At 36.3% G+C, this 26,769-nt stretch overlaps 2 protein-coding genes across 4 annotated transcripts; both read left to right on the plus strand.

Moving 5' to 3' along the window:
* The first annotated feature begins 39 nt into the window (after positions 1-39).
* LOC117338666 lies at positions 40-4,747 on the plus strand. The gene has a single exon (XM_033900037.1). It carries the CDS (start codon positions 296-298, stop codon positions 2,228-2,230), a length of 1,935 nt encoding a protein of 644 aa, XP_033755928.1. The 5' UTR covers positions 40-295; the 3' UTR covers positions 2,231-4,747.
* An 8,964-nt stretch (positions 4,748-13,711) lies between these two features.
* On the plus strand, positions 13,712-25,046 carry LOC117337734 (N-acetylglucosamine-1-phosphodiester alpha-N-acetylglucosaminidase-like). Of its 3 annotated transcripts, none has more exons than XM_033898834.1 (11): positions 13,712-13,749; positions 15,759-16,132; positions 17,869-17,962; positions 19,019-19,149; positions 19,812-19,920; positions 21,189-21,317; positions 22,050-22,252; positions 22,450-22,626; positions 23,343-23,465; positions 24,022-24,094; positions 24,417-25,046. In XM_033898834.1, exons 1-11 carry the CDS (start codon positions 13,727-13,729, stop codon positions 24,541-24,543), a joined length of 1,563 nt encoding a protein of 520 aa, XP_033754725.1. In that variant the 5' UTR covers positions 13,712-13,726; the 3' UTR covers positions 24,544-25,046. The 3 variants fall into 3 exon arrangements, with proteins under 3 accessions (XP_033754725.1, XP_033754724.1, XP_033754726.1); XM_033898833.1 differs by having other exon boundaries at positions 13,728-13,837; XM_033898835.1 differs by having other exon boundaries at positions 13,739-13,841.
* Positions 25,047-26,769: the final 1,723 nt, after the last annotated feature.

Raw genomic sequence — 26,769 nt, forward strand, 5'->3', positions numbered from 1 at the left:
GCCTGATCTACAGGGCAGTTTCTACACCAGATTTGAAACCTTTATATATGTATATATTAGTTACAAGAGAAAGTGGTGCTGGTGCGTTTAAGGTTGATTTCATTTCCTTTTTCAAAGACTGACGTTTAAACAACTGATAGTATGTGGCACCTTGGCAATACCTCTCTGTAGTTATCGTATACTGTTCTACATCCTAAAGAGTAGCAGAGGAGGAGAAAACAACACTATCAGTCTAGTGGTCCCAACCACAGGGAGACAGTTATATCAACATCTCGGCATAGGTCACATAGAAGAAATGGATTTGCCGGCAAACTACGAAAAACATGTCATTATTTGTCAGTTGTGTGATAAAGTGCTGGTGAAACCGAAGACTCTCCAATGCTTGCATTCCTTTTGTTCAGCATGTCTCCTCTCCCACTTCAAGACTATACCAGAAGGCAATCGGTCAGACTGTTCATTCCATTGTCCATCCTGTCGGACTATTACAAAGCTGCCCGTTTCGGATATTCCAATTGACTCTTGGCTGCCATTGATTCCAAACAGTACCCTACTGACAACACTCGTAGAGAGGGTTTCCCTTGGAGAAGTAAAGAGCTGCGGTCCTTGTACACGTGGTGATGTCGTAACGACCCCGGTGTCGTGGTGTTACGATTGTGGCGAAGCCCTCTGTGACCAGTGTGCTGTTTATCACCAGCGAATGAAAACGTTGATGGATCATACTGTTCTAAACTTAGAGGAAATCCGGAATAAACCTTCCAAGATGGCGGAAACGGAAGAGCTATGTGAAACTCACGCCGGAAAGGTGGTGGAAGCTTTCTGTTACGACCATGATCGCTTATGTTGTTTAGATTGTGTCACATACGATCACAAAAAATGCCAGAAAGTTAAGTCATTAGAGGAGATATCTTGTGGTATCAAAGGAGCTGGTGTCATCAAGTCAGTGGCTGATAAATTAAAATGGGTCGAGGACCATGCTGTGGCAGTTATTAACAGTCGTTCCAACACAATCGAAGAACTTGACCATAAGAAGGAAGCAATTTTATCACAAGTTGCATCGTTACGTGAGGAAATCGAAACACTTCTTCAACAAATGGAAGCAAAGCTAAAAGAGGAGGTATCCAAAATGCATGAAGCAGTTGTCGAACAGTTAAAACTCCAACGGAAGGATTTCGAATTTGTATATAAAGCAACCGACAACGGAAAGAAGATCCTTGCAGTCTCCGAGGATATAGGTACAGATAATGAGGTTTATGTCACAACTCAGAAACTTCGAAAAAGATGCGAGGAACACGAACAGTTTGTAAAATCAGAAAGTAGCAGGGTGTACAATTACAACTATGAATTTGTTGTCAATGACGTCATCAACGAGTTTACTCAAAACGTGCTTTCTATTGGCAGAATCAACATACTAAGGGCACCAAATAACATACTTCCGGCCTATCTGAAAGACATGCGCATTGAAAAGATTTTAGAAATAAACGGAAAGTGCCCAGGGGACACGAACCATTGCTGGTTTACCGGGGGACTATTCACATCGAGAGAGTTTCTCGTATTGGCAGATTACAGAAACAGAAAGATAAAGTGCTTCGGTGAATCTGGTAGCTTGGTTTCATCACTGGAACTACAGGGACAACCCTGGGACATTTGTGAGCTTACAAATGGAGAATTAGCTGTCACCTTTCCAGATGAGTCGACTATATCTCTGTTGGAGGTAGGTCACGAAGGAGAAATTACATGTGGAAGCAAAACTATTGAAGTGGGCATGGGATGTCATGGAATTCAACTAGTTAGCGAAACCTTGGTGATTGCATGTTCCAACGAAATACGGATGATAGGTATAGATGGCACACTGCAGAGCACTCATCCACTAGAGGAACGCGGTACAAGGTATGCAAGGGCTGACAAGGACAATATTGTTTTCACAGACAAGGCCGGCATGACATCAAAACGTTTGTCCGGAACCAACGTATTCAAGTACAGGGACTCCGAGCTACGATCTCCGCGTGGATTTACCCGCGACCATGAAGGCAATTTCTATGTGTGTGGAATGGATTCTAACAACGTCCATCAATTCACAAAAGATGGCTTACTCAACAAAGTTTTACTCACAGCTAAGGATGGTATCCGCAACCCTTACGCCATTGGATTTCAGCGAGAGAGCACCAAACTGTTTCTGACACAGATGGATTGTGACCTTGTCGCCCTGTACAAACTGGTAACGAGATGGTGAGATGGGCAAGCACACACTGGCACTCTACTCAAGTACATGTATCTTAATCAATTTTTTAAACGGGAACATTAGTTAATAAATATACCATGTTATTACTTATCCCAAAATATAAACAAAAAACACCAATAATGCATTAGATGATATAGGATTGTATGTGTGGGTTCCAACCCAGCTCAACTGGGAAACTATGACACAAGTATTCCACAAATTGTGCATACGATACAACCATCTTAGAATTATTGGATTATTAGTTAACCGATATATGTATTACAGTCGCAATGTCTACTTTTCTCATTTAGGACCTACCCTAGTTTTTATGACCAACTTCGACATTATACTCTGAGTATTCATTACGCGCCCCATAGAATATATTCTTAGAGGAATTGCTCCAAAAAAGCATGGTTAACATAAAAGTGAAATCCAATCCCTATATTGATTCAGAAACTTGGGAATTTGGATCAATGGTTACGTACCATTCTACACCATGGTATTCTTAACTTATCTTGCCAAGAATTGCCTTCAAAGATTTCCATATATTTGTGCATATATATAATTATACTGATAAAATTTTCGGCGTGTAGACGGTATCAGTGAGTAAATGGATGGAAGTAATTTGGTTATAATGTATGAAAGACAATGAGCATCATTATTGGCGCAACTATTTGATGGAATATGTCAACTTATATTGAGATGTTACAAGTAGTGAAAACTGCCCCAATTATAGACATTGTCATAAGAATCATTATACATTGTATTATGCAAATTTTCCTTGTTGGAAATTGGCAATGGTGAAACAACACAAGAACATTAAAGATTTTTTTATTGTTCAACGATTTATAGTATGTATATAAAATCTACGAAATCGGGTAGAAAAGTTTGGAGTTTTGGACTAGATCATGTGTAAATGAAGAATCATCCGCAAGCTACCAAGACTAGCTAAAATTAAAACATAGTCTCCTCACAATCTCACAAACCGAACCCTCACCAATATCAAAATATGAAATGTAATTCGTTGAATCCTTATAGCCAAAAAAGCACACATGCTCTCCAAGATTGATTCTCCGTTGATCTGTTTATATCTCAATAATTTGAGCCAGTTTACCGCGTGTGAATACATTTAGATATTGACGGACTTCTCTTCGCAAACCACGTGTCACTATTTACTGACAAACGCCATGTCTAATTTACATATCGACATAAAATCATTTATAAAATGGAATATTAAACAACTGTGAAATATTACGATTCAATGCAAATACAAGACTTGAAATGCGGGAACTTTTTCTTCTGTTAGCATGATGAAAGTGGGCGGGGTTTACATGTGGCCGTCTGTCAACAGCTTTTGCAGATGACTGCTGTGCATGGGTGAAAACTTGACATCAATATTTAAATTTGAACGTAGATCTCGCAGGGTAAATGTTTATATCTAGCTTCTGAACGCTGTTATTAAAATATTTTGTTTAGTTGATGATATCATAAATCTAAGAAAACGATGAATTGTTGGTGAACGCAATTTACCTCATGCTGCATTGGATTTTTGATCCTACAATCTAAATAAAATAAAAGGAGACAATGAAACATTTGTAATGAGAATCAATGTTATTTATTTAGATTGTTGTTCTTATTCTTCTTATATTTGTCTAAGGATGTCCGTGCAAATCTATGTTTTGTTTTGCATTTCTATGCGTTGTATCGGTTTGGTGCTGTGGTTTCTTTCTACAATAGCAGACTTAGCATCCTTAATGCATTGTGACTCATTGTTATCAAGAAAGGAGCTTAACCTTGTACATGCATACGTTAGCAGAAAACACGTGTTTGTAAAGAGAATTATTCATGAACTAGATACCTTAAACACCCGGATGTTACAGTACGTCAATACATATTACTATGATATAATATACAATAGCGACATCTTGACAGAAGCGTTGATATTTTCGTAACACATCTTTTTTAAGGAGCGTTCATGTGATTTGCCTGTTATCACAAAATTAAAAAAATGTATACACGTAAATGTTTTGTTTCATAAATGCAATTTTAGTAACACAGGTGTGTCGGTTCACTGTACACAAGGTTTATGCTATATATCGCCTGAGGGATTGAAGACACACACCAAAAGAAGTGAATAGCTCATTTACATACGCAATAAGTTAGACTGTATTCTACAGCTGTTTCGTCCTAGGAGCACAGTGCATGCATGACTGATATAGGCAATATCATAGATAACACATCATCATGATTTTCTGCTTTGCGTGCTGTTTTAAACCAGGTACACATAAAATGAGCGCTTGCCCAGTTTGAATATCTAACTTTTTTATGAGCTGAACCTACTCCGAATGTAAAATACATACTGGACTTCTGAGGATATTTTTGTTTGCAGTCAACCGGTAATAACATAGTGTTCATATAGTAGTCACCATTTTATGTAAGTGGTTCAATTTAAATAAGCAATAAGCATTAATTGTTTTACCTTTTCCCTACCATACACAGATATTCCTCCATAAAGTTGGCAGAAATATGGCGTTAATCCCTCTTCAATATTATTACTCTTTTTTCATTTTACTTCCGTCTGTGAACTTATGAGTGTGTTAATTATGTAGATTGTGTTATATGTAAAGATGACACGTACCGTTACAAGGAATAAAGACATTTATACCTACCATATACCATAATCTTATCTAATATTGAGATAGTGACGGGGCCACTGGCATATACATGGGGACGTTACCATGGATATCGCTATGAAAACACCAATGTCGTCTATACGTCGCTGTTCACTAGGTGGTAATCGGCCGAATTGCTTGGACATAGACGACTTAAACCAAATGAACTTTATCATGGGGATAAAACATACACCAAGGGTTATCACAAAGCATCGTACGTCTATCATAAGTACCCATGTGTAGCGATGCAGTTGGGTTATCGTAAGAGAGCATATGGTGGGTATGATAATATATGTATACCAGTGCTGATATACATTTTACACAAAAATCTAACATCTAAATGGAAAGCTTGGTGCTTGTTTCCCCTGTCATTTCAATTTCAATTTTCAATAACATGTTATTGATATTAACATGAAACCTTTAAGGATTGGACATTAGACAAAGCCTTTTTAACTTCAGACCAGCAACACAGTGGTACAAGACAAAGTCTATTTAACATCAGAACAACAAAACAGTGGTACAAGAGAAAGCCTATCTAACTCCAGACCAACAACACAGTGGTACAAGACAAAGTCTATTTAACACCAGAACAACAAAACAGTGGTACAAGAGAAAGCCTATTTAACTTCAGACCAACAACACAGTGGTACAAGACAAAGTCTATTTAACACCAGAACAACAACACAGTGGTACAAGACAAAGCCTATTTAACACCAGAACAACAACACAGTGGTACAAGACAAAGTCTATTTAACTTCAGAACAACAAAACAGTGGTACAAGACAAAGTCTATTTAACACCAGAACAACAAAACAGTGGTACAAGAGAAAGCCTATTTAACACCAGAACAACAACACAGTGGTACAAGACAAAGCCTATTTAACACCAGAACAACAACACAGTGGTACAAGACAAAGTCTATTTAACTTCAGAACAACAAAACAGTGGTACAAGACAAAGTCTATTTAACACCAGAACAACAAAACAGTGGTACAAGAGAAAGCCTATCTAACTCCAGACCAACAACACAGTGGTACAAGACAAAGTCTATTTAACACCAGAACAACAAAACAGTGGTACAAGAGAAAGCCTATCTAACTTCAGACCAACAACACAGTGGTACAAGACAAAGTCTATTTAACACCAGAACAACAACACAGTGGTACAAGACAAAGCCTATTTAACACCAGAACAACAACACATTGGTACAAGACAAAGTCTATTTAACACCAGACCAACAACACAGTGGTACAAGACAAAGCCTATTTAACACCAGAACAACAACACAGTGGTACAAGACAAAGTCTATTTAACTTCAGAACAACAAAACAGTGGTACAAGACAAAGCCTATTCAACACCAGAACAACAAAACAGTGGTACAAGAGAAAGCCTATCTAACTTCAGACCAACAACACATTGGTACAAGACAAATCCTATCTAACTTCAGACCAACAACACATTGGTACAAGACAAATCCTATCTAACTTCAGACCAACAACACAGTGGTACAAGACAAAGCCTATTTAACACCAGAACAACAACACAGTGTAACAAGACAAAGCCTATCTAACTCCAGAACAACAAAACAGTGGTACAAGAGAAAGCCTATCTAACTTCAGACCAACAACACAGTGGTACAAGACAAAGTCTATTTAACACCAGAACAACAACACAGTGGTACAAGACAAAGCCTATTTAACACCAGAACAACAACACAGTGGTACAAGACAAAGTCTATTTAACACCAGAACAACAAAACAGTGGTACAAGAGAAAGCCTATCTAACTTCAGACCAACAACACAGTGGTACAAGACAAAGTCTATTTAACACCAGAACAACAACACAGTGGTACAAGACAAAGCCTATTTAACACCAGAACAACAACACAGTGGTACAAGACAAAGTCTATTTAACACCAGACCAACAACACAGTGGTACAAGACAAAGCCTATTTAACACCAGAACAACAACACAGTGGTACAAGACAAAGTCTATTTAACTTCAGAACAACAAAACAGTGGTACAAGACAAAGCCTATTCAACACCAGAACAACAAAACAGTGGTACAAGAGAAAGCCTATCTAACTTCAGACCAACAACACATTGGTACAAGACAAATCCTATCTAACTTCAGACCAACAACACATTGGTACAAGACAAATCCTATCTAACTTCAGACCAACAACACAGTGGTACAAGACAAAGCCTATTTAACACCAGAACAACAACACAGTGTAACAAGACAAAGCCTATCTAACTCCAGACCAACAACACATTGGTACAAGACAAATCCTATCTAACTTCAGACCAACAACACAGTGGTACAAGACAAAGCCTATTTAACACCAGAACAACAACACAGTGTTACAAGACAAAGCCTATTTAACTCCAGAACAACAACACAGTGTTACAAGACAAAGCCTATTTAACTCCAGAACAACAACACAGTGTTACAAGACAAAGCCTATTTAACACCAGAACAACAACACAGTGGTACAAGAGAAAGCCTATTTAACTCCAGAACAACAACACAGTGTTACAAGACAAAGTCTATTTAACACCAGAACAACAACACAGTGGTACAAGAGAAAGCCTATCTAACTCCAGAACAACAACACAGTGGTACAAGACAAAGCCTATTTAACTCCAGAACAACAACACAGTGTTACAAGACAAAGTCTATCTAACTCCAGAACAACGTCACAGTGGTACAAGACAAAGCCTATTTAACACCAGAACAACAACACAGTGGTACAAGACAAAGCCTATTTAACACCAGAACAACAACACAGTGGTACAAGACAAAGTCTATCTAACTCCAGAACAACGTCACAGTGGTACAAGACAAAGCCTATTTAACACCAGAACAACAACACAGTGGTACAAGACAAAGCCTATTTAACTCCAGAACAACAACACAGTGTTACAAGACAAAGTCTATTTAACACCAGAACAACAACACAGTGGTACAAGACAAAGCCTATCTAACTTCAGACCAACAACACAGTGGTACAAGACAAAGTCTATTTAACACCAGAACAACAAAACAGTGGTACAAGACAAATCATATCTAACTTCAGACCAACAACACAGTGGTACAAGACAAAGCCTATTTAACACCAGAACAACAACACAGTGGTACAAGACAAAGCCTATTTAACACCAGAACAACAACACAGTGTAACAAGACAAAGCCTATTTAACACCAGAACAACAAAACAGTGTTACAAGACAAAGCCTATTTAACTCCAGAACAACAACACAGTGTTACAAGACAAAGCCTATTTAACACCAGAACAACAACACAGTGGTACAAGAGAAAGCCTATCTAACTCCAGAACAACAACACAGTGGTACAAGACAAAGCCTATTTAACTCCAGAACAACAACACAGTGTTACAAGACAAAGTCTATTTAACACCAGAACAACAACACAGCGTAACAAGAGAAAGCCTATCAAACTCCAGAACAACAACACAGTGGTACAAGACAAAGCCTATCAAACTCCAGAACAACAACACAGTGGTACAAGACAAAGCATATTTAACTCCAGAACAACAACATAGTGGTACAAGACAAATCCTATCTAACTTCAGACCAACAACACAGTGGTACAAGACAAAGCCTATCAAACTCCAGAACAACAACACAGTGTTACAAGACGAAGCCTATTTAACATCAGAACAACAAAACAGTGGTACAAGACAAAGTCTATTTAACACCAGAACAACAAAACAGTGGTACAAGACAAAGTCTATTTAACACCAGAACAACAAAACAGTGGTACAAGACAAAGTCTATTTAACACCAGAACAACAAAACAATGGTACAAGACAAAGTCTATTTAACTCCAGAACAACAACACAGTGGTACAAGACAAAGTCTATTTAACACCAGAACAACAAAACAGTGGTACAAGACAAAGCCTATTTAACACCAGAACAACAAAACAGTGTTACAAGACAAAGCCTATTTAACACCAGAACAACAACACAGTGGTACAAGAGAAAGCCTATCTAACTCCAGAACAACAACACAGTGGTACAAGACAAAGCCTATTTAACTCCAGAACAACAACACAGTGTTACAAGACAAAGTCTATTTAACACCAGAACAACAACACAGTGGTACAAGACAAAGCCTATTTAACTCCAGACCAACAACACAGTGGTACAAGACAAAGCCTATCTAACTCCAGAACAACAACACAGTGGTACAAGACGAAGCCTATTTAACACCAGAACAACAAAACAGTGGTACAAGACAAAGTCTATTTAACACCAGAACAACAACACAGTGTTACAAGACAAAGCCTATTTAACACCAGAACAACAAAACAGTGGTACAAGACAAAGTCTATTTAACACCAAAACAACAAAACAGTGTTACAAGACAAAGCCTATTTAACTCCAGAACAACAACACAGTGTTACAAGACAAAGTCTATTTAACACCAGAACAACAACACAGTGGTACAAGAGAAAGCCTATCTAACTCCAGAACAACAACACAGTGGTACAAGACAAAGCCTATTTAACACCAGAACAACAAAACAGTGTTACAAGACAAAGTCTATCTAACTCCAGAACAACAACACAGTGTTACAAGACAAAGCCTATTTAACTCCAGAACAACAACACAGTGTTACAAGACAAAGCCTATTTAACACCAGAACAACAACACAGTGGTACAAGAGAAAGCCTATTTAACTCCAGAACAACAACACAGTGTTACAAGACAAAGTCTATTTAACACCAGAACAACAACACAGTGGTACAAGAGAAAGCCTATCTAACTCCAGAACAACAACACAGTGGTACAAGACAAAGCCTATTTAACTCCAGAACAACAACACAGTGTTACAAGACAAAGTCTATCTAACTCCAGAACAACGTCACAGTGGTACAAGACAAAGCCTATTTAACACCAGAACAACAACACAGTGGTACAAGACAAAGCCTATTTAACTCCAGAACAACAACACAGTGTTACAAGACAAAGTCTATTTAACACCAGAACAACAACACAGTGGTACAAGACAAAGCCTATCTAACTTCAGACCAACAACACAGTGGTACAAGACAAAGTCTATTTAACACCAGAACAACAAAACAGTGGTACAAGACAAATCCTATCTAACTTCAGACCAACAACACAGTGGTACAAGACAAAGCCTATTTAACACCAGAACAACAACACAGTGGTACAAGACAAAGCCTATTTAACACCAGAACAACAACACAGTGTAACAAGACAAAGCCTATTTAACACCAGAACAACAAAACAGTGTTACAAGACAAAGCCTATTTAACTCCAGAACAACAACACAGTGTTACAAGACAAAGCCTATTTAACACCAGAACAACAACACAGTGGTACAAGAGAAAGCCTATCTAACTCCAGAACAACAACACAGTGGTACAAGACAAAGCCTATTTAACTCCAGAACAACAACACAGTGTTACAAGACAAAGTCTATTTAACACCAGAACAACAACACAGCGTAACAAGACAAAGCCTATCAAACTCCAGAACAACAACACAGTGGTACAAGACAAAGCCTATCAAACTCCAGAACAACAACACAGTGGTACAAGACAAAGCATATTTAACTCCAGAACAACAACATAGTGGTACAAGACAAATCCTATCTAACTTCAGACCAACAACACAGTGGTACAAGACAAAGCCTATCAAACTCCAGAACAACAACACAGTGTTACAAGACGAAGCCTATTTAACATCAGAACAACAAAACAGTGGTACAAGACAAAGTCTATTTAACACCAGAACAACAAAACAGTGGTACAAGACAAAGTCTATTTAACACCAGAACAACAAAACAGTGGTACAGGACAAAGTCTATTTAACACCAGAACAACAAAACAGTGGTACAAGACAAAGTCTATTTAACTCCAGAACAACAACACAGTGGTACAAGACAAAGTCTATTTAACACCAGAACAACAAAACAGTGGTACAAGACAAAGCCTATTTAACACCAGAACAACAAAACAGTGTTACAAGACAAAGCCTATTTAACACCAGAACAACAACACAGTGGTACAAGAGAAAGCCTATCTAACTCCAGAACAACAACACAGTGGTACAAGACAAAGCCTATTTAACTCCAGAACAACAACACAGTGTTACAAGACAAAGTCTATTTAACACCAGAACAACAACACAGTGGTACAAGACAAAGCCTATTTAACTCCAGACCAACAACACAGTGGTACAAGACAAAGCCTATCTAACTCCAGAACAACAACACAGTGGTACAAGACGAAGCCTATTTAACACCAGAACAACAAAACAGTGGTACAAGACAAAGTCTATTTAACACCAGAACAACAACACAGTGTTACAAGACAAAGCCTATTTAACACCAGAACAACAAAACAGTGGTACAAGACAAAGTCTATTTAACACCAAAACAACAAAACAGTGTTACAAGACAAAGCCTATTTAACTCCAGAACAACAACACAGTGTTACAAGACAAAGTCTATTTAACACCAGAACAACAACACAGTGGTACAAGAGAAAGCCTATCTAACTCCAGAACAACAACACAGTGGTACAAGACAAAGCCTATTTAACACCAGAACAACAAAACAGTGTTACAAGACAAAGTCTATCTAACTCCAGAACAACAACACAGTGTTACAAGACAAAGCCTATTTAACACCAGAACAACAACACAGTGTTACAAGACAAAGCCTATTTAACACCAGAACAACAAAACAGTGCTACAAGAGAAAGCCTATCTAACTCCAGAACAACAACACAGTGTTACAAGACAAAGTCTATTTAACACCAGAACAACAACACAGTGGTACAAGACAAAGTCTATTTAACTCCAGAACAACAACACAGTGTTACAAGACAAAGTCTATCTAACTCCAGAACAACAACACAGTGTTACAAGACAAAGCCTATTTAACACCAGAACAACAACACAGTGTTACAAGACAAAGCCTATTTAACACCAGAACAACAACACAGTGTTACAAGACAAAGTTTATCTAACTCCAGAACAACAACACAGTGTAACAAGACAAAGCCTATCAAATTCCAGAACAACAAAACAGTGGTACAAGACAAAGCCTATTTAACACTAGAACAACAAAACAGTGTTACAAGACAAAGTCTATCTAACTCCAGAACAACAACAAAGTGTTACAAGACAAAGTCTATTAAACACCAGAACAACAAAACAGTGTTACAAGACAAAGCCTATCTAACTTCAGACCAACAACAAAGTGTAACAAGACAAAGCCTATTTAACACCAGAACAACAACACAGTGTTACAAGACAAAGTCTATTTAACACCAGAACAACAACACAGCGTAACAAGACAAAGCATATTAACTCCAGAACAACAAAACAGTGGTACAAGACAAAGCCTATTTAACACTAGAACAACAAAACAGTGTTACAAGACAAAGCCTATCTAACTTCAGACCAACAACAAAGTGTTACAAGACAAAGCCTATTTAACACCAGAACAACAAAACAGTGTTACAAGACAAAGCCTATTTAACACCAGAACAACAACACAGTGTTACAAGATAAAGTCTAACTCCAGAACAACAACACAGTGTTACAAGACAAAGTCTATTTAACACCAGAACAACAACACAGTGGTACAAGAGAAAGCCTATTTAACTCCAGAACAACAACAAAGTGTTACAAGACAAAGTCTATTTAACTCCAGAACAACAACACAGTGTTACAAGACAAAGCATATTTAACTCCAGAACAACAACAAAGTGTTACAAGACAAAGCCTATTTAACTCCAGAACAACAACAAAGTGTTACAAGACAATGTCTATCTAACTCCAGAACAACAACACAGTGTTACAAGACAAAGCATACTTAACACAAAGACAACAAAGTGTTACAAGAAAAAGTCTATTTTACTCCAGAACAACAACACAGTGTTACAAGACAAAGCCTATTTATCTCCAGAACAACGTCACAGTGTTACAAGACAAAGCCTATTAAACACCAGAACAACGCCACATTGTTACAAGACAAAGTCTATCTAACTCCAAAAGAACAACAACAACTTGTTACAAGACAAAGCCTATTTAACACCAGAACAACGTCACAGTGTTGCAAGACAAAGCCTATTTAACTCCCGAACAACACAGTGGTACAAGACAAATCCTATCTAACTCCAGTACAACAACACAGTTCTTCAAGACAAAGCCTATTTAACACCAGAACAACAACATGGTGGTACAAGAGAAAGCCTATTTAACTCCAGAACAACAACACAGTGTTACAAGACAAAGCCTATTTAACACCAGAACAACGTCACAGTGTTGCAAGACAAAGCCTATTTAACTCCCGAACAACACAGTGGCACAAGACAAAGTCTATTAAACACCAGAACAACGTCACCTTGTTACAAGACAAAGTCTATCTAACTCCAGAATAACAACAACTTGTTACAAGACAAAGCCTATTTAACTCCCGAACAACACAGTGGTACAAGACAAATCCTATCTAACTCCAGTACAACAACACAGTTCTTCAAGACAAAGCCTATTTAACACCAGAACAACAACACAGTGTTACAAGACAAAGCCTATGTAACTCCAGAACAACAACACAGTGTTACAAGACAAAGCCTATGTAACTCCAGAACAACAACACAGTGTTGCAAGACAAAGTACATTTAACATAAACCTCCTTTCATTTTTATCAATACATATTTTTTCTCGGATGACTGGATCAACATATTTGCTTGAGTAAACCTGTTAAGAGATACGACCATGTAAACTGCCTACGTCTGGTTTAAAGCATATATCACCAAGCCATGCATGACTATTTCCATTTCCTACAGGTAAGGGCATTTTACTGTGTTGGTGAGTGTCTATCATGGTTCCAACAGGAAGGCAGACTTTCCATGGATTCATCCTGATTATCATTCGGTAGGTATGTTGACGTTTGCTAATGGCGTACCTACAAGTATGGTGAAGCCGATTTCCTAAGTAAGGATAATTTTGAAAGATGTTACGATGTCGTTTGTCTGATGAATATTACCTCTAGTCATACCGGGTATACGGAACAATGTTGTACATATCTTCCTTCTATATTTCCTGCATCAGCGGTATCACAGTGGTGCATACGTCCACACGAAACTGATGATATAAGATGACAGTGATATAACAATGTAATCTTTCTGTTACATCTGTTATATACACATTCAATGGTTTACATTTTCAATGTGTCTTCCGCAAAATGTTCACAATAATTTTTGCTACTATTGTTTTCTTAATCTTGAACCGAACATGATAGGCGATGACGTCACACTGCCTTACTATAAATAGCCTCAACATTGTGCATGTCGCTTATGTATTAATATACTTCTTATTCTGAATGTCTTTATATTATATTTCATATGCAGTTAACAGTCGTGTATGATATGGGTTACCACTTAGCATGCATGGTGGTTGAAAATACAAGTGTTTATGATTGGCAACGCAGTTGTAAAGCGTATTATCGCAAAATAAGATAGTTAGATATAGGATATGAAAGTAACATGCTTTGTTTCGATTCAATCCATGAATACCACTGCTATCAGGCCGGTTGTTTTAATAATTATTGAGATTTGTGTAGCAATAAGAGGAGATAAAAAGGAAGATTGACGTAGATAATAACTAGCAATGACAGTTTGTAGTAATAATTATGGACTAAATCACAGTCACTACTGAAGACAACCATTAGTGAGGACAGTCTGTAGCAATGCTTTAGTCCATGCTGTCACTGGTCCAGACAATCACTAGTTATGAAAGTCTGTAGTACTTTGGGTTATTTTAGATGTGGTTATAGTTTGGTTTATTTTGCGACTGGAGTGAATGAGCCAAAATTAAATACCCCAAAGTTTCACGAAAACAAATCGTCGGATCAGTATACGGATTATAGCAACCGTCTTTCCGTTCAATAACAACACACCCATTAATAGCTTCCACGATCTGTAATGATATAACGCGTCAATAATTTAAAGGTATGTTTGCATCTAAATGTGTCACAAAATTCATTCACGTTGTTTTCATATTGATTGTTGTACTAGCTGTGTTCAAGGACAAGTCGTGGCTCGATCGATCGAATAACTTGTGTAAAAAGCGAAAACTGTTTTCCTGCGCAACAAGGCGAGACGAAATACAAAAGGCTTATACTGATATGTTCTCAGAAAATACCTATTCAAGCAAAGGCTATATCTCGGGTAGGTGATCGAATCCTGTCTCTTAGCCACATAACTTTTAATACCTGTGTACGTGTTCACGCGACATGACATCTAAATATGTAGACTTTCGTAGCGTAATGAACAAACATATCAATAACATAACTACAGGTAAGTGCCCAAATTTAACACACATGATGGTTAACGCCAAAATTTGACGCACCAATATTTAGCCACCCTATTTTGAACAAAAAACGCCAAATTTTAACGACGCTAAAATATCCCAAAGTACGGCAATGATTTAGTCCATGTTGTCATTGGTCCAGACAATCACTAGCTATTTCAGTTTGTAGTAATGATCTAGTTCATGATGTCACTGATCCAGACAATCACTAGCGATGACAGTTTGTAGTAATGATCTAGTTCATGATGTCACTGATCCAGACAATCAGTAGCGATGACAGTTTGTAGTAGTTATTTAGTCCATGCTGTCTCTGGTCCAGACAATCAGTAGCGATGACAGTTTGTAGTAGTTATTTAGTCCATTATTTTAATGAATTGGTCTCAATGAGTATTTTAGGCAAAATGTTTTTTTTTTCAAATAGCAGATCAATGTTTCTGATGATTTGAAACGTATTTGTTAATATATGATTAATTAATTATTGCAGTTTGCTGTATCTATCAACGCTCCAGATTGTTAACTCGCTCCACGTCGGCGTAAACATGACTAGATGTCCGAAGATCAAGTCTGGAAAAGTACCATTCTCTGTCGTCAAATCGAACGGATTCCGGTCCACGTCGCTTCAATCTCCTCTCGTTAACTATCGCTACACATATAAGAAACTCGATGAACGCCATCTTGTATTACGTCATGTGCTTGTGAAGTACCCCTATCAGACTTTATCCGTCCATGAACCATGGTATCCAGGCGGTTGCCACGCTAACCGCACGTTTGTAGCCAAGACAACGGAACAGAAATCGTGCATGGTTGCAGTGAATGCGGGGTTTTTCCACGAATTTGGAGCAGGAGCTGGGTGTTATGGTATGCATGAGGAGTGTTATTTTTGTGAAATATTTCTGAGCTTTATAAAATGTTAGAGGTAAATATTGATATTTATTCAGTGCAATAATGAGAAACCCTTAATTTCTCTATCAAACTGATTTTCATGGTGTCATTTTCACAAATTTCATGTTATCCTCGAAAATTTTCCATAACGTGTTATTTATAAAATATGAATGCAAAACAAAGACATCATAAATAGGTTTGATTGGATTTATTAGTCACAACTTTATTAGAATTGGCAGTCGTCCCAGCATGGACATAAATGACATGCCACAAATCAATAATACAAACAATGATAATTAACGGTTTCTGGGTGTACAGCTCCCCGTTAATTATAAAGCAAATTCAATGAAAAATCAAGTAATCAAATCAATCAACGGTTCATGGGTGACAACTTCCTGTTAATCAATAGTTTACAAATAATCAATATTTAACAGATTCTGGGTGCCAGCTCCCTGTTAATCAAGATGCCAAATCATTGAAATCAATATTCAACAAATCAATATGCAGCTGCAACTGCATTCAATATAAACAGATCAGCAGAACAATGTTCACAATGAATAAAATGTCAAAAATATTGTAAATTAGACAAATCAGTTAATAAACTGTATCCTGGGCAGCAGCTCTCCAAAGATATATAGCGAAAGTTGAATAAAACCTACCTAAAGTAACTTGTACCGCGAACTATGCTAAAATACCGATAAGTCCTGTATAATACACAGCGAATACATGAAGTCCTTAAGGTTGGCATCATTTGTTCCAAACTTCATGTTACAACAGGATAGTTCCAAAGGATCACAGCCATTTAGTGTTGAAAACAGGTGCTCATGGAAAGACATCAAAGTTGTCCAATAAATATTGTCTGCAATACAGTACAGAATAGGAAAAAGACAGCAGCAAAATACCAAACAAGGGGTGGGATATGGGTGGGTTTTGAAATCTTATTTCCTGCTAACAAACAGATTCTGATACTTAATTGGAAGAATTTGTTCCACTGCCAAATTGATTTCATCTTCTTGTTGAAACCGGAAAGAGCTTACAGACAAGGGAGGTAACTCAGTAATGTATCCTATGTTTTATATTAAAGCGTCGTGCTCCAAACTTTTTTCGTTATTACATGCAAGTACAAGATTTCTTATCTAAACAGAACAAGCAGTATCTGCACCCAATTTTATAACGTGAATTGCGGGTTATTCCGCAATACGTATTATATCTACTGTATTCTATTGCTTTTTTCCAGTGCCTATATCAATTTTTTAGTTTTGTTTATAAGGTCGCGAAACAAAGTGATGAGGCAAATTGGAATGTTTTTATGATCAACTTAAACGAGCACATTTCTGAGGATGGTGTAGAATTAAAATGACAACCATTTAGATATCCATAAATACACATGAACCAAGTAAATCATTTTTCAGCTAATTCTTTTACCAACTGTAAATATTATAAAGAGTTTTGTAGTGAAATGGTGAAATGACCATTTCTATCTTTGTAACTATCGGATTATATACATAGCTGCAAGGCTAAAGGATAGGAATATATGATATAATCAGTTTCCAATCTTTATATACATGTATTTTTTTCGACATGGCATAAGCTGAATGCGATATGGAAGGTTTTACATTGGAACAATGAATGTCGTTATTATGGTGTTTGTTACTTACCAGTGTTTAAATGTCCTCCTTAGTTGTTTAATATTCTATTTGCTTGACTGACAGGGAATATTGTAAGTGACGGAAGACTTGTGCAAGACTCAGATGGGATACAAAATGTCTACTTCGGAATCAAAGAAAATGGCGATATTTTTACCGGGTAAGTGTGGTCTACATGTGTAAGTTTTAATAAATAACTAGTTTTCCGTTTAATATCTGTTATGTAGAATTTCTCGTTAACATTGAATTATTAAACTTCACATAAATATCTGTTATAAACAACGTTTAGTTGCTAGTTCTTCTCGTTGTCCAACGATGTCATTATCCCCAGTTGCAGATACTCGAACTACCAAAAAACTAGTGAAGTTCAACGCATTAAGTGTTCAGTTTAAAGTTTATCCGACTCTAGTTAAGGAATCTTGTCTGGGATATTCAGTAATATTGGATGGTAGTGTATTAATTCGTAGATATTCAAAGGCATCACTACTCTTCCATCCAATATGGTTAAATGGCCCAAGCAAAACTCCTTAGTTTACTTCACTACTTATCGATATATCACATGTGGCAATAATTTCTTATTGCCTTTATATAGTTATGACATTATCCAGGCGTTTATCTGATGTGGCAGGTTTTGTAGTTAGAACATTAAATTAAATGGAAATGCATTCGTAGGTATGATATGGGACTACTACTGTCATATCATTTATTATAGTCCGGTAAGAGCTGTATTGTCATATTTTTCTTGTGTTGACATAAATTTCTCCCAGCAGGTAATTGGTACATTCCAGAGACATCAATATCAGGATTAAGTATGATTTTCTTTCATACCGAAAAATATCATCTTTATTACAGTTAAGGGAAATAACTCCTTACGATTTTGATATTACTGAGAATTTAAGAAACATATTCAAATATCAGTTGTTTATAATTATGCATTGATCAAGTCAAAATGAAAACTGTAAATATACAAGTGTATATGATTCATCAGCGTCTAAATAACGTTTTCCAAAAATAAGTCAAATTAGAGAAAACGTATAAAGTAATACTGCTTAACATGTAGGTTTGAATTAGTATTATTGAATGATATATTATATTATATATTAAAATATAATGCAAATTGAACAAATTGATCATAATTAGATCTTATATATATCTATGAATAGAATTAACTCATTTTAAGCAAAGCAATCTGCTAATAGAAGCATATCGTTTACAGTTACCTCACAGCAGATGATATGGCGAAAGAGAAGTTTATTCAGCTGGTGGGCGGGGTCATCTGGTTGATACGGAATGGCGAGGTTTACATAAACGAAAGTATGGAGTACGAATGTTCAGCGCCAATCAAAGGTATTCTAAAAATTCCTATTTCAGTGGCGTGATAATTGAGTATTGACACCGTCGTAAGGTCCATGTACATCAGTATAGTTAGAAGTCAGCTGAAGTATTGTAGCAAATCTAGTCACTGTACCAATCCACATTTATACACCAAGTTGAAACTGCCCATAGAAAGTTTTTGAAATTCTTATGCTTCAAAGCAAATTTTGATTTTGATAGCTTTGTAAACATTTTAATTTGCCTTCTCTAGAAAGCAGACGCCAATGCTTAGATCTTTGTTTCTTTTATAAACGCATTCATGGGCTGTTTGACTGATCATATCTTGTAGAAAGATTGGTATTTTAGCTCCAAGAAGATATATACGTTCCTCTGTTCATCTGTTATTGAATTGTCCTCATAGTATGATAAATGTTAGAAGATTCAGTACTTTTAATCGTGTAATTAGAACTTTTTACAACAATACACGTGTGTACAATACAAATGGGTGCCACAATTCATATCAACCTGGACAATAGGTTCTGGGAATAAAACACCTTTATCTCTACAGGCGGTGAATGATGTTAAAGAGAAAAATCAATGGAACTCATAATTAGCCATAAACTAATGTAAAACCGTATCTAAGAGTATCTATGACTTATAACAAGTCATATTACTGTTTTGTTTGTTTGGAATAGCACCGATACAAAACTTTACGAGCTCACTATCGGCCAGATCTGCTGTTGCGGTCCACAAAGATGGCAGGGTTATACTCGTGCAGGTTGATGGGAACACTAATGAACGAGGGTAAATATCATTGTAGTTTATTTCTCCAGAATATAAAAAAAATCATCAAGATATATTTTAAGCTCGAAATATTTTTATCTTTATACTGAAATGTTTGAATTAAAAGTTTGATGCTTTTTCTAAGACGGTATGAGCGCACACGTTACGATCTATCATGTATATTTATCGGCTTTCAATCATCTAAAGCCTTACTAGCTAAAAAGCAAAACTTCAAACTTGTAAATTTACTTAAACCAAAAGTGAAAATAATTATTCGAATGAAAGAGGCAATGAAAATCGTTATGTGTTCCCATATGTAGGTCAAAGAATAGTTATTTTGAACATGTTTTGGACAAAATTAATGGTTCGAGATAGCAAATGTAGAAGTAGTTATATGTAAGTAAACAGAATAAGGTTTAAGTTTGGCATTATAAAACAGAAACTTTAAAGAGTGTACTTCTCGTTGATAAGAGTTATTGTAGGAAAAGTGAAAATCTGAAATTAATATAATTAGATAGATTTAAATGTATATCGTCCCAATAGTACATAATTAATATATTTATGCTAATACAATGGTTTTTATGTAATTTCCGTCTATAGATGTCCGACTACCCAGACAGGACAGTCGGAGGTTTCTGTGTATTATATGTGTGTCTTTCTAGGGGACGTTTGCTGGTGGAAGGACCATCCATCATCACACCAAGGCACAAATGTGGGTCGTAGAGACGTATCGCTCTGACGGTACCTTCTGTGACACACAACCGTGAACTTGATTTTTCTGTGTTACTTAGTGATATCGTAATATAGTGTAAGGCGTCAATCTAAATTCCATATTTTTTTTGTTGATTTTAGATATATGTATTTTTGTATTTAACGATAAATGAACTAATATTAATTCCTCTTACACTTGTCTCCATTGGATTCGTATAATTGTAAGAATTTTGAAGCCTATTTCCGAGCAGTTTATTGCTGACTTACATCTTGAAAAACAAAGAGTAAGGGAATGTTATCGAAAGCTATATACAATCTAATACTATTACGGATTATATATAAGTATACTTACATGGTGTTTAAATGGGGTAGTGTGGTATTTATTAATATATTTCATGTAAGTTTAATTTTGTAACAGAGTATCAGTTTATCAGTTCTATCTCTCGATAGCCCTATGTAGCTAGATGATGCTATTTTGGATATGTTCTATATTTTGATTGGTACGTGACTTCTAACATATTGCTTAATTCATATCATTCATGTTAAAAGTACTGATTTGCCCATGTATTTCCTTGTAGGATAAACCTGTACGAGTTTGCTGACATTCTGTTGAAGTTTGGTGTTGTACAAGCCGTGAACTTAGACGGCGGTGGATCATCTACATTGTTAATTAACGGCACAATGATCAACAACCCACCCGACATATGGTAAGACGTAGCCCGAGTTTCCTCTGGTCCTGACACCATGCCTACACCAGACATTGTGTCAGGGATCAGAGGAAAGGGATAATGCTACGAAGAAATGGAAAATTCACTAGAGGGAATCTCAAAATTGTCACGCCTATCCTCATGCGATTGGTAAGCCGTTTCTTTTAGTTATGCTGTCAGTAAAGATGAAAAAGCGGCTCATATACAGGAGTTTAAATTGTCCTTGATTGCAAGTTTAGCAAGGTTTGCAGAAATACAATATATAATAATTTTCTTCCAGATTATTGTCGATATATCTGAAAATAAAGGTGAAGAACCTTGGATTGAAATTGCCCTGTATTTCGGTTTGTCGGTCTAAATGATGCAATGTATAATTTATTGATAATGAAAGTTTACTTTTCAGTCAGGACGACTCCATTTGAATGATGCAGTTTATATAATCTATGAGGGATGTGTCGTTTCTGTATTTCAGTAAGGACGAGTCCATTTTTAAACGATCCAGTGTCTATCTGTATTTCAGAGGACGCGTCCATATTTAAATGATGCAGTGTCTATAATCTATGAGGGATGTGTCTTTCTGTATTTCAGTAGGGACGAGCCCATGTCTAGATGATGCAATGTATATAATCTACGAGGGATGTGTCGTTTCTGTATTTAAGTAAGATCGAGCTCATGTTTAAATCGTGCAGTATATAATCTTTTGATAATGGATGCGTCATGTTTGTATTTCAGTGTAGACGATCCCCGGTTTCGATGTCCAAGGACTGTATCCACAGTTCTCTGTGTACACGAACCGACCTGTGAGCCTGAGGACTGTTCAGGACACGGGCAGTGTGTTATGGGAAGGTGTATATGTTATTATCCGTGGACTGGACAAGGCTGTACAAAGCTTAGATGCTATAAAGACTGCTCATTTAACGGAAGATGCACTCCACGTATGTTTATACTGATTTCTGATCTGCAATTTCAATGCTGGCTGAACGAAATCAAAATAAAAACCATCATCAAATTGAAGGATCTAGACTAATTTCCCTTTTCAAACCCCTTCTAAGATCTATACGCCAAGCATTTCCTTAAATAGGCATACATAATGAATATCATGTAAATAATTCTGATGAATTTATTTTATCAGGTGGATGTGTGTGCAATGCTGGTTTTCATAGATTAGACTGCAATGAACGCTGTTCAGAAGGGCGTTATGGGAAAGGATGTACTGGAGTATGTGTATGCCTAAACGGCGCCACGTGCAACACTGAGGACGGATCATGTGACTGTGCCCCAGGATACAAAGGACTCGCCTGCGGGGAAGGTATAACGTGTATTTACTGTACAAAGTACATGGTTTGTTAAGTCATTAAATGTAAATATATTGTAAATGTTCTTTACCCGAACAGATATTTGGTCGTTACCTTTAAAAAAGCGTTGATATCAATACGGTAGCATAAGTCAGAAAAATTAGCACCACCTGATCTGCAAAAGAAATCCATATTTGCAAATCTGAAGTTCACGAGAGGGGAAGGCATATGCCTGATGACACTGCATGTCGTGAGGCGACTAATTGTGAGGCCACTATATGGTCGGGCTGGTTTCATCAATGTGTTTATCCTCTTATGAGGATTTAAATGGAAAAGAAAACCTGTCTCATCGGGCCAGTCGGTTGTGGTTGCTCTGGCGTTTTATGTGTAAGAGACATAGGAAAATTAAGAAGATATACTGTGATTGTGACTCACTATTCCAATATTGATTGTAAGAGGCCTCTGCATTAACCGAGTGTCGTTTACTGCCGTCTACTAAGGAACAGAACATAAATACATTCTTTGTTGCTTTTTATTTTTTTACTGTCTCTTGCGTTCTTTTCCACCTTCTTTTTTGTCCACGCTTTCTTTCCATCTGCTTGTGTCTCCTTTCCACCCATTTTCATAATTCCCTGACTGTTTCGGGGACAATAATCCGTATACCGACAAAATACATGTACCGAATGTTATCTCATGTCTAAACTTGATTTCTCTATCGGTTTGTTTATAGTTTGTGATTATGGGTATTATGGAGAAGGGTGTAACCGAGTATGTCAGTGTAAAGGTGGCTGTTCCTGTCACCACGTCACAGGGAGCTGTATTGGAACTCAGAGGATCAAAGAATTATTACGAGGTATAGGCTTGATCTATTACAGTCTCCTCATATGATGGTGTATAAATGATACCAATAACATCACATACGGTAATAATTACCAGGTAACCGTAATATCCACCCCAACATAACCACTTGCATGGGGGACAAAGAATTACTTCTTGGTGACATTGTAATACTGTCTTTTAGACCATATTTACGACCTCAATATAATTTTATATACAAATGTGCATTGTAGCATTTATATAAAAACATCACAATCACAACAACTTACACACCCCAGTATCAGGAAGTAACAGTATGAACAAGTTTGCACTGCCGTCCAGGGGTCCATATGTATAACATAATGCAAATACATGTATGCAGGAACATATATCAACATAATCCAACCATTAATATATACGCACATCATCCGTAACCGTTATACATACCAACTGAACTGATTATGTACAGAAAAATACCATTAATACCCTACAGAATAACATACAAATTCATGCTATACCCAACAATATTACCTTCACGTCGTTATAAACGTACATAATTCGATGCAAACTAACTGCCTATGTACCTCTTACAGTGTACCACTGTGTTGCGGATGGAATTCTAGAAGAAGAGACACAATTGAAGTCCGATCAGCTAATGAAATATAAGTAAGTTTTAGTAAAACTACTTTTGCTAGTACAGTTACAGTTACACAATTTAGTATTGAACAGGGCGTTGTCACTTGTATCGAAGTGTTAGTGTTGTGATGCAGCATGTGATTTTCACAAAATGATCACGTTAGACTAGTTGTATTAGATAGAAGCATATATTTGGTCTTTACAGAATTAGGACGTTCGGCTAGTGTTACTAGATTAAAGTTTTTTTTTCTGTTTTTTTTTTTTTTTAAATTTTTTTAAAGAATTAGAACACTTGACTGGTGTTATTAGACTAAAGAGAATGAAGAAATTAGACTCTGTTTTGTATTTACAGCTTGATGACAGTAGCACTCGTGGTAATAGGAATGGAAGCGTCTATCAGCATGATACTGAGCTTACTCCTGCTATACAAAGTATTCGTGTCAAATCAGACGTCCATTGAACGATATAAGCAGCCGTGATGAAAATATCCAATGCTGAATTTACACTTGTATATATGTGAGAGTACGCAAGCAAACGAGAGCGAGTACGATGAATTAAAGTATGGCCATGGTTAAGGTGAAAGTGTGTTGATGAATCTTTAATTGATATATTGAACATTTATAAGTAGAACAAAGCTTGTTCATTCTAAAGCAATATGATATTGATATTCAATACATTTGAATGTTCAATAACCGATTCATCACTTATAAAATGTACAACAGTATATGTTTTTGATTCTGTAGACGTACATATCAAGCTATAGTATTCTTGCTATTTTCACATTGAAAACAGTTGTTTAATTCTGATTGTCTTAATAAAACGTTTTATTGCACTGTGTTATATTGGTGCGTCAGTACTGAAATCTGTGTAAATATATAATGAACTTTATTAGTATTTCATAAGCTGATACTAGTTAATTCAATGTAAAACATTGCATCCCAATTGTCTTTTCAAAGAATAAACAAATGAAGCATTGTTGTCATTGAACATGGTTAATTTGATTTAATTTAGGCCCCGGATGAATTAACACTTTCGGGAAAAGTCAATTACAAATATCTGAACAAGTATGGTGGTTTGCATTAACAGTATGGAAAACATACAAACAACAAACGCGGGACAGTGACTTAGATGATTGATGGGAGTAGTTGTTCTTGGTACATGCTGAATGTAGATATGGCGAGTGAGACAATAGATGGGAGGACATGATATTAAGCATCCAAAATATATAGAGGATATTGATTGGTTTCCCATTTGATATAACATATATAAAAAAAGTCTTCAAAAAAGAGTGCTCGTGAAAAATATCGAAATATTCTGTCATACGAGTGAAATATATGTTATATTAAAAGGGAAACAGTTCAATTTACTTTTTATTGCATTTTATTTGCTTAAAAACAAAATTAAAAACATTGAAAAATTAATAGTGTCAAAAAGTTTGGGAATTCATGACGTCATCTCTTTGTGACGTTACTCCACGTCAACTTGATGGCGCCATTTTGAAAAGGACTGATCAACGCAATTTAAGCGAGCGTTTTCTGCTGTTATCGGAAATTTATCAAACTAATAAAACTAGATGAGCATTGAAAATATAAGATTTTGCAGTGAAAATATAAGATTTTGCAGTGAAAATATAAGTTTTCCGTTTTTGACCAATCAGAGCGGACCTTTGTATTCGCCTCGTTGAAACTTGCAGATTTTTACAATCGAAGCGGAGATAGATAAATTGGTTATTTTGCTGTATTTCTGAAATTTTCAGACTAGTTTTTAGCAAAATACTCACTTGACATTAGCTATTCATTCACAGATTCTCCTATAACAGCAGAAAATGATTTAATTGCGTTGATCAGTCCTTTCAAAATGGCGCCGTCAAGTTGACGGGGTGTAACGTCACAAAGAGATGACGTAATTACTGATTCGCACACTTTTTGACGCTATTAAATTTTCGATGTTTTTAATTTTGTTTTGAAGTTAATGAAATGCAATAAAAAAGAAAATTGAATGGTTTCCCGTTTAATATAACATATATTTCACTCGTATGACAGAATATTTCGATATTTTTCACTCGTGTTTCGCACTCGTGAAAATATCAATATTCTGTCATAATCATGAAATATATGTTATATTAAACGGGAAACCATTCAATATCCTCTATATATTTTCACTGCAAAACTTATATTTTCACTGCAAAATCTGATATTTTCACTGCAAAATCAAAATACAATAAATCGAGTTATTAACATAGAAACGACATACACAGAATAGAACAGTTTGTTATATAAAGATTATGGTATTATACAGTAATATCTACATGTCTCTGGTAATGATCATTGTACGATAAACCGATATGATAACCTCATCCTACAGATATTCTCTTTCTTCCATTGTCCCTTGTCCCTTATGGTGACCAACGATTCACTGTTATCATGATGTATATTGGAATGTGTTATGTACATTGGAATGTGTAATGTACATTGGATTGTGTAATGTACATTGGAATGTGTGATGTTGATTGGAATGTGTGATGTATATTGGAATGTCCGAATTCATTTTTTCACATTGACATTACAGTGTCGTGACCACAAAATGTCTGGTCCGTTTAGTGCGTGTATACATTCACATTTTGTGATGCGATCTCCCGTTATCTTTGTCTATCTGAACTAAGGAGAAATTGATGATTTATCCGACAACTCGTTATCATCGTTCCG

This window comes from Pecten maximus, chromosome 11, assembly GCF_902652985.1.
Source record: "Pecten maximus chromosome 11, xPecMax1.1, whole genome shotgun sequence".
NCBI classification, from domain to species: Eukaryota; Metazoa; Mollusca; class Bivalvia; order Pectinida; family Pectinidae; genus Pecten; species Pecten maximus.

Excerpts from the sequence above, each read along its gene's own strand:
- LOC117338666 (XM_033900037.1), top strand. The coding sequence starts at position 296 with ATGGATTTGCCGGCAAACTACGAAAAACATGTCATTATTTGTCAGTTG.
- LOC117337734 (XM_033898833.1), top strand. The coding sequence starts at position 13,785 with ATGGTTCCAACAGGAAGGCAGACTTTCCATGGATTCATCCTGATTATC. Across the intron at positions 13,838-15,758 it reads TTCATCCTGATTATCATTCG|TTTGCTGTATCTATCAACGC; the intron begins GTAGGTATGTTG and ends TAATTATTGCAG. Across the intron at positions 19,150-19,811 it reads ATGTTCAGCGCCAATCAAAG|CACCGATACAAAACTTTACG; the intron begins GTATTCTAAAAA and ends TGTTTGGAATAG.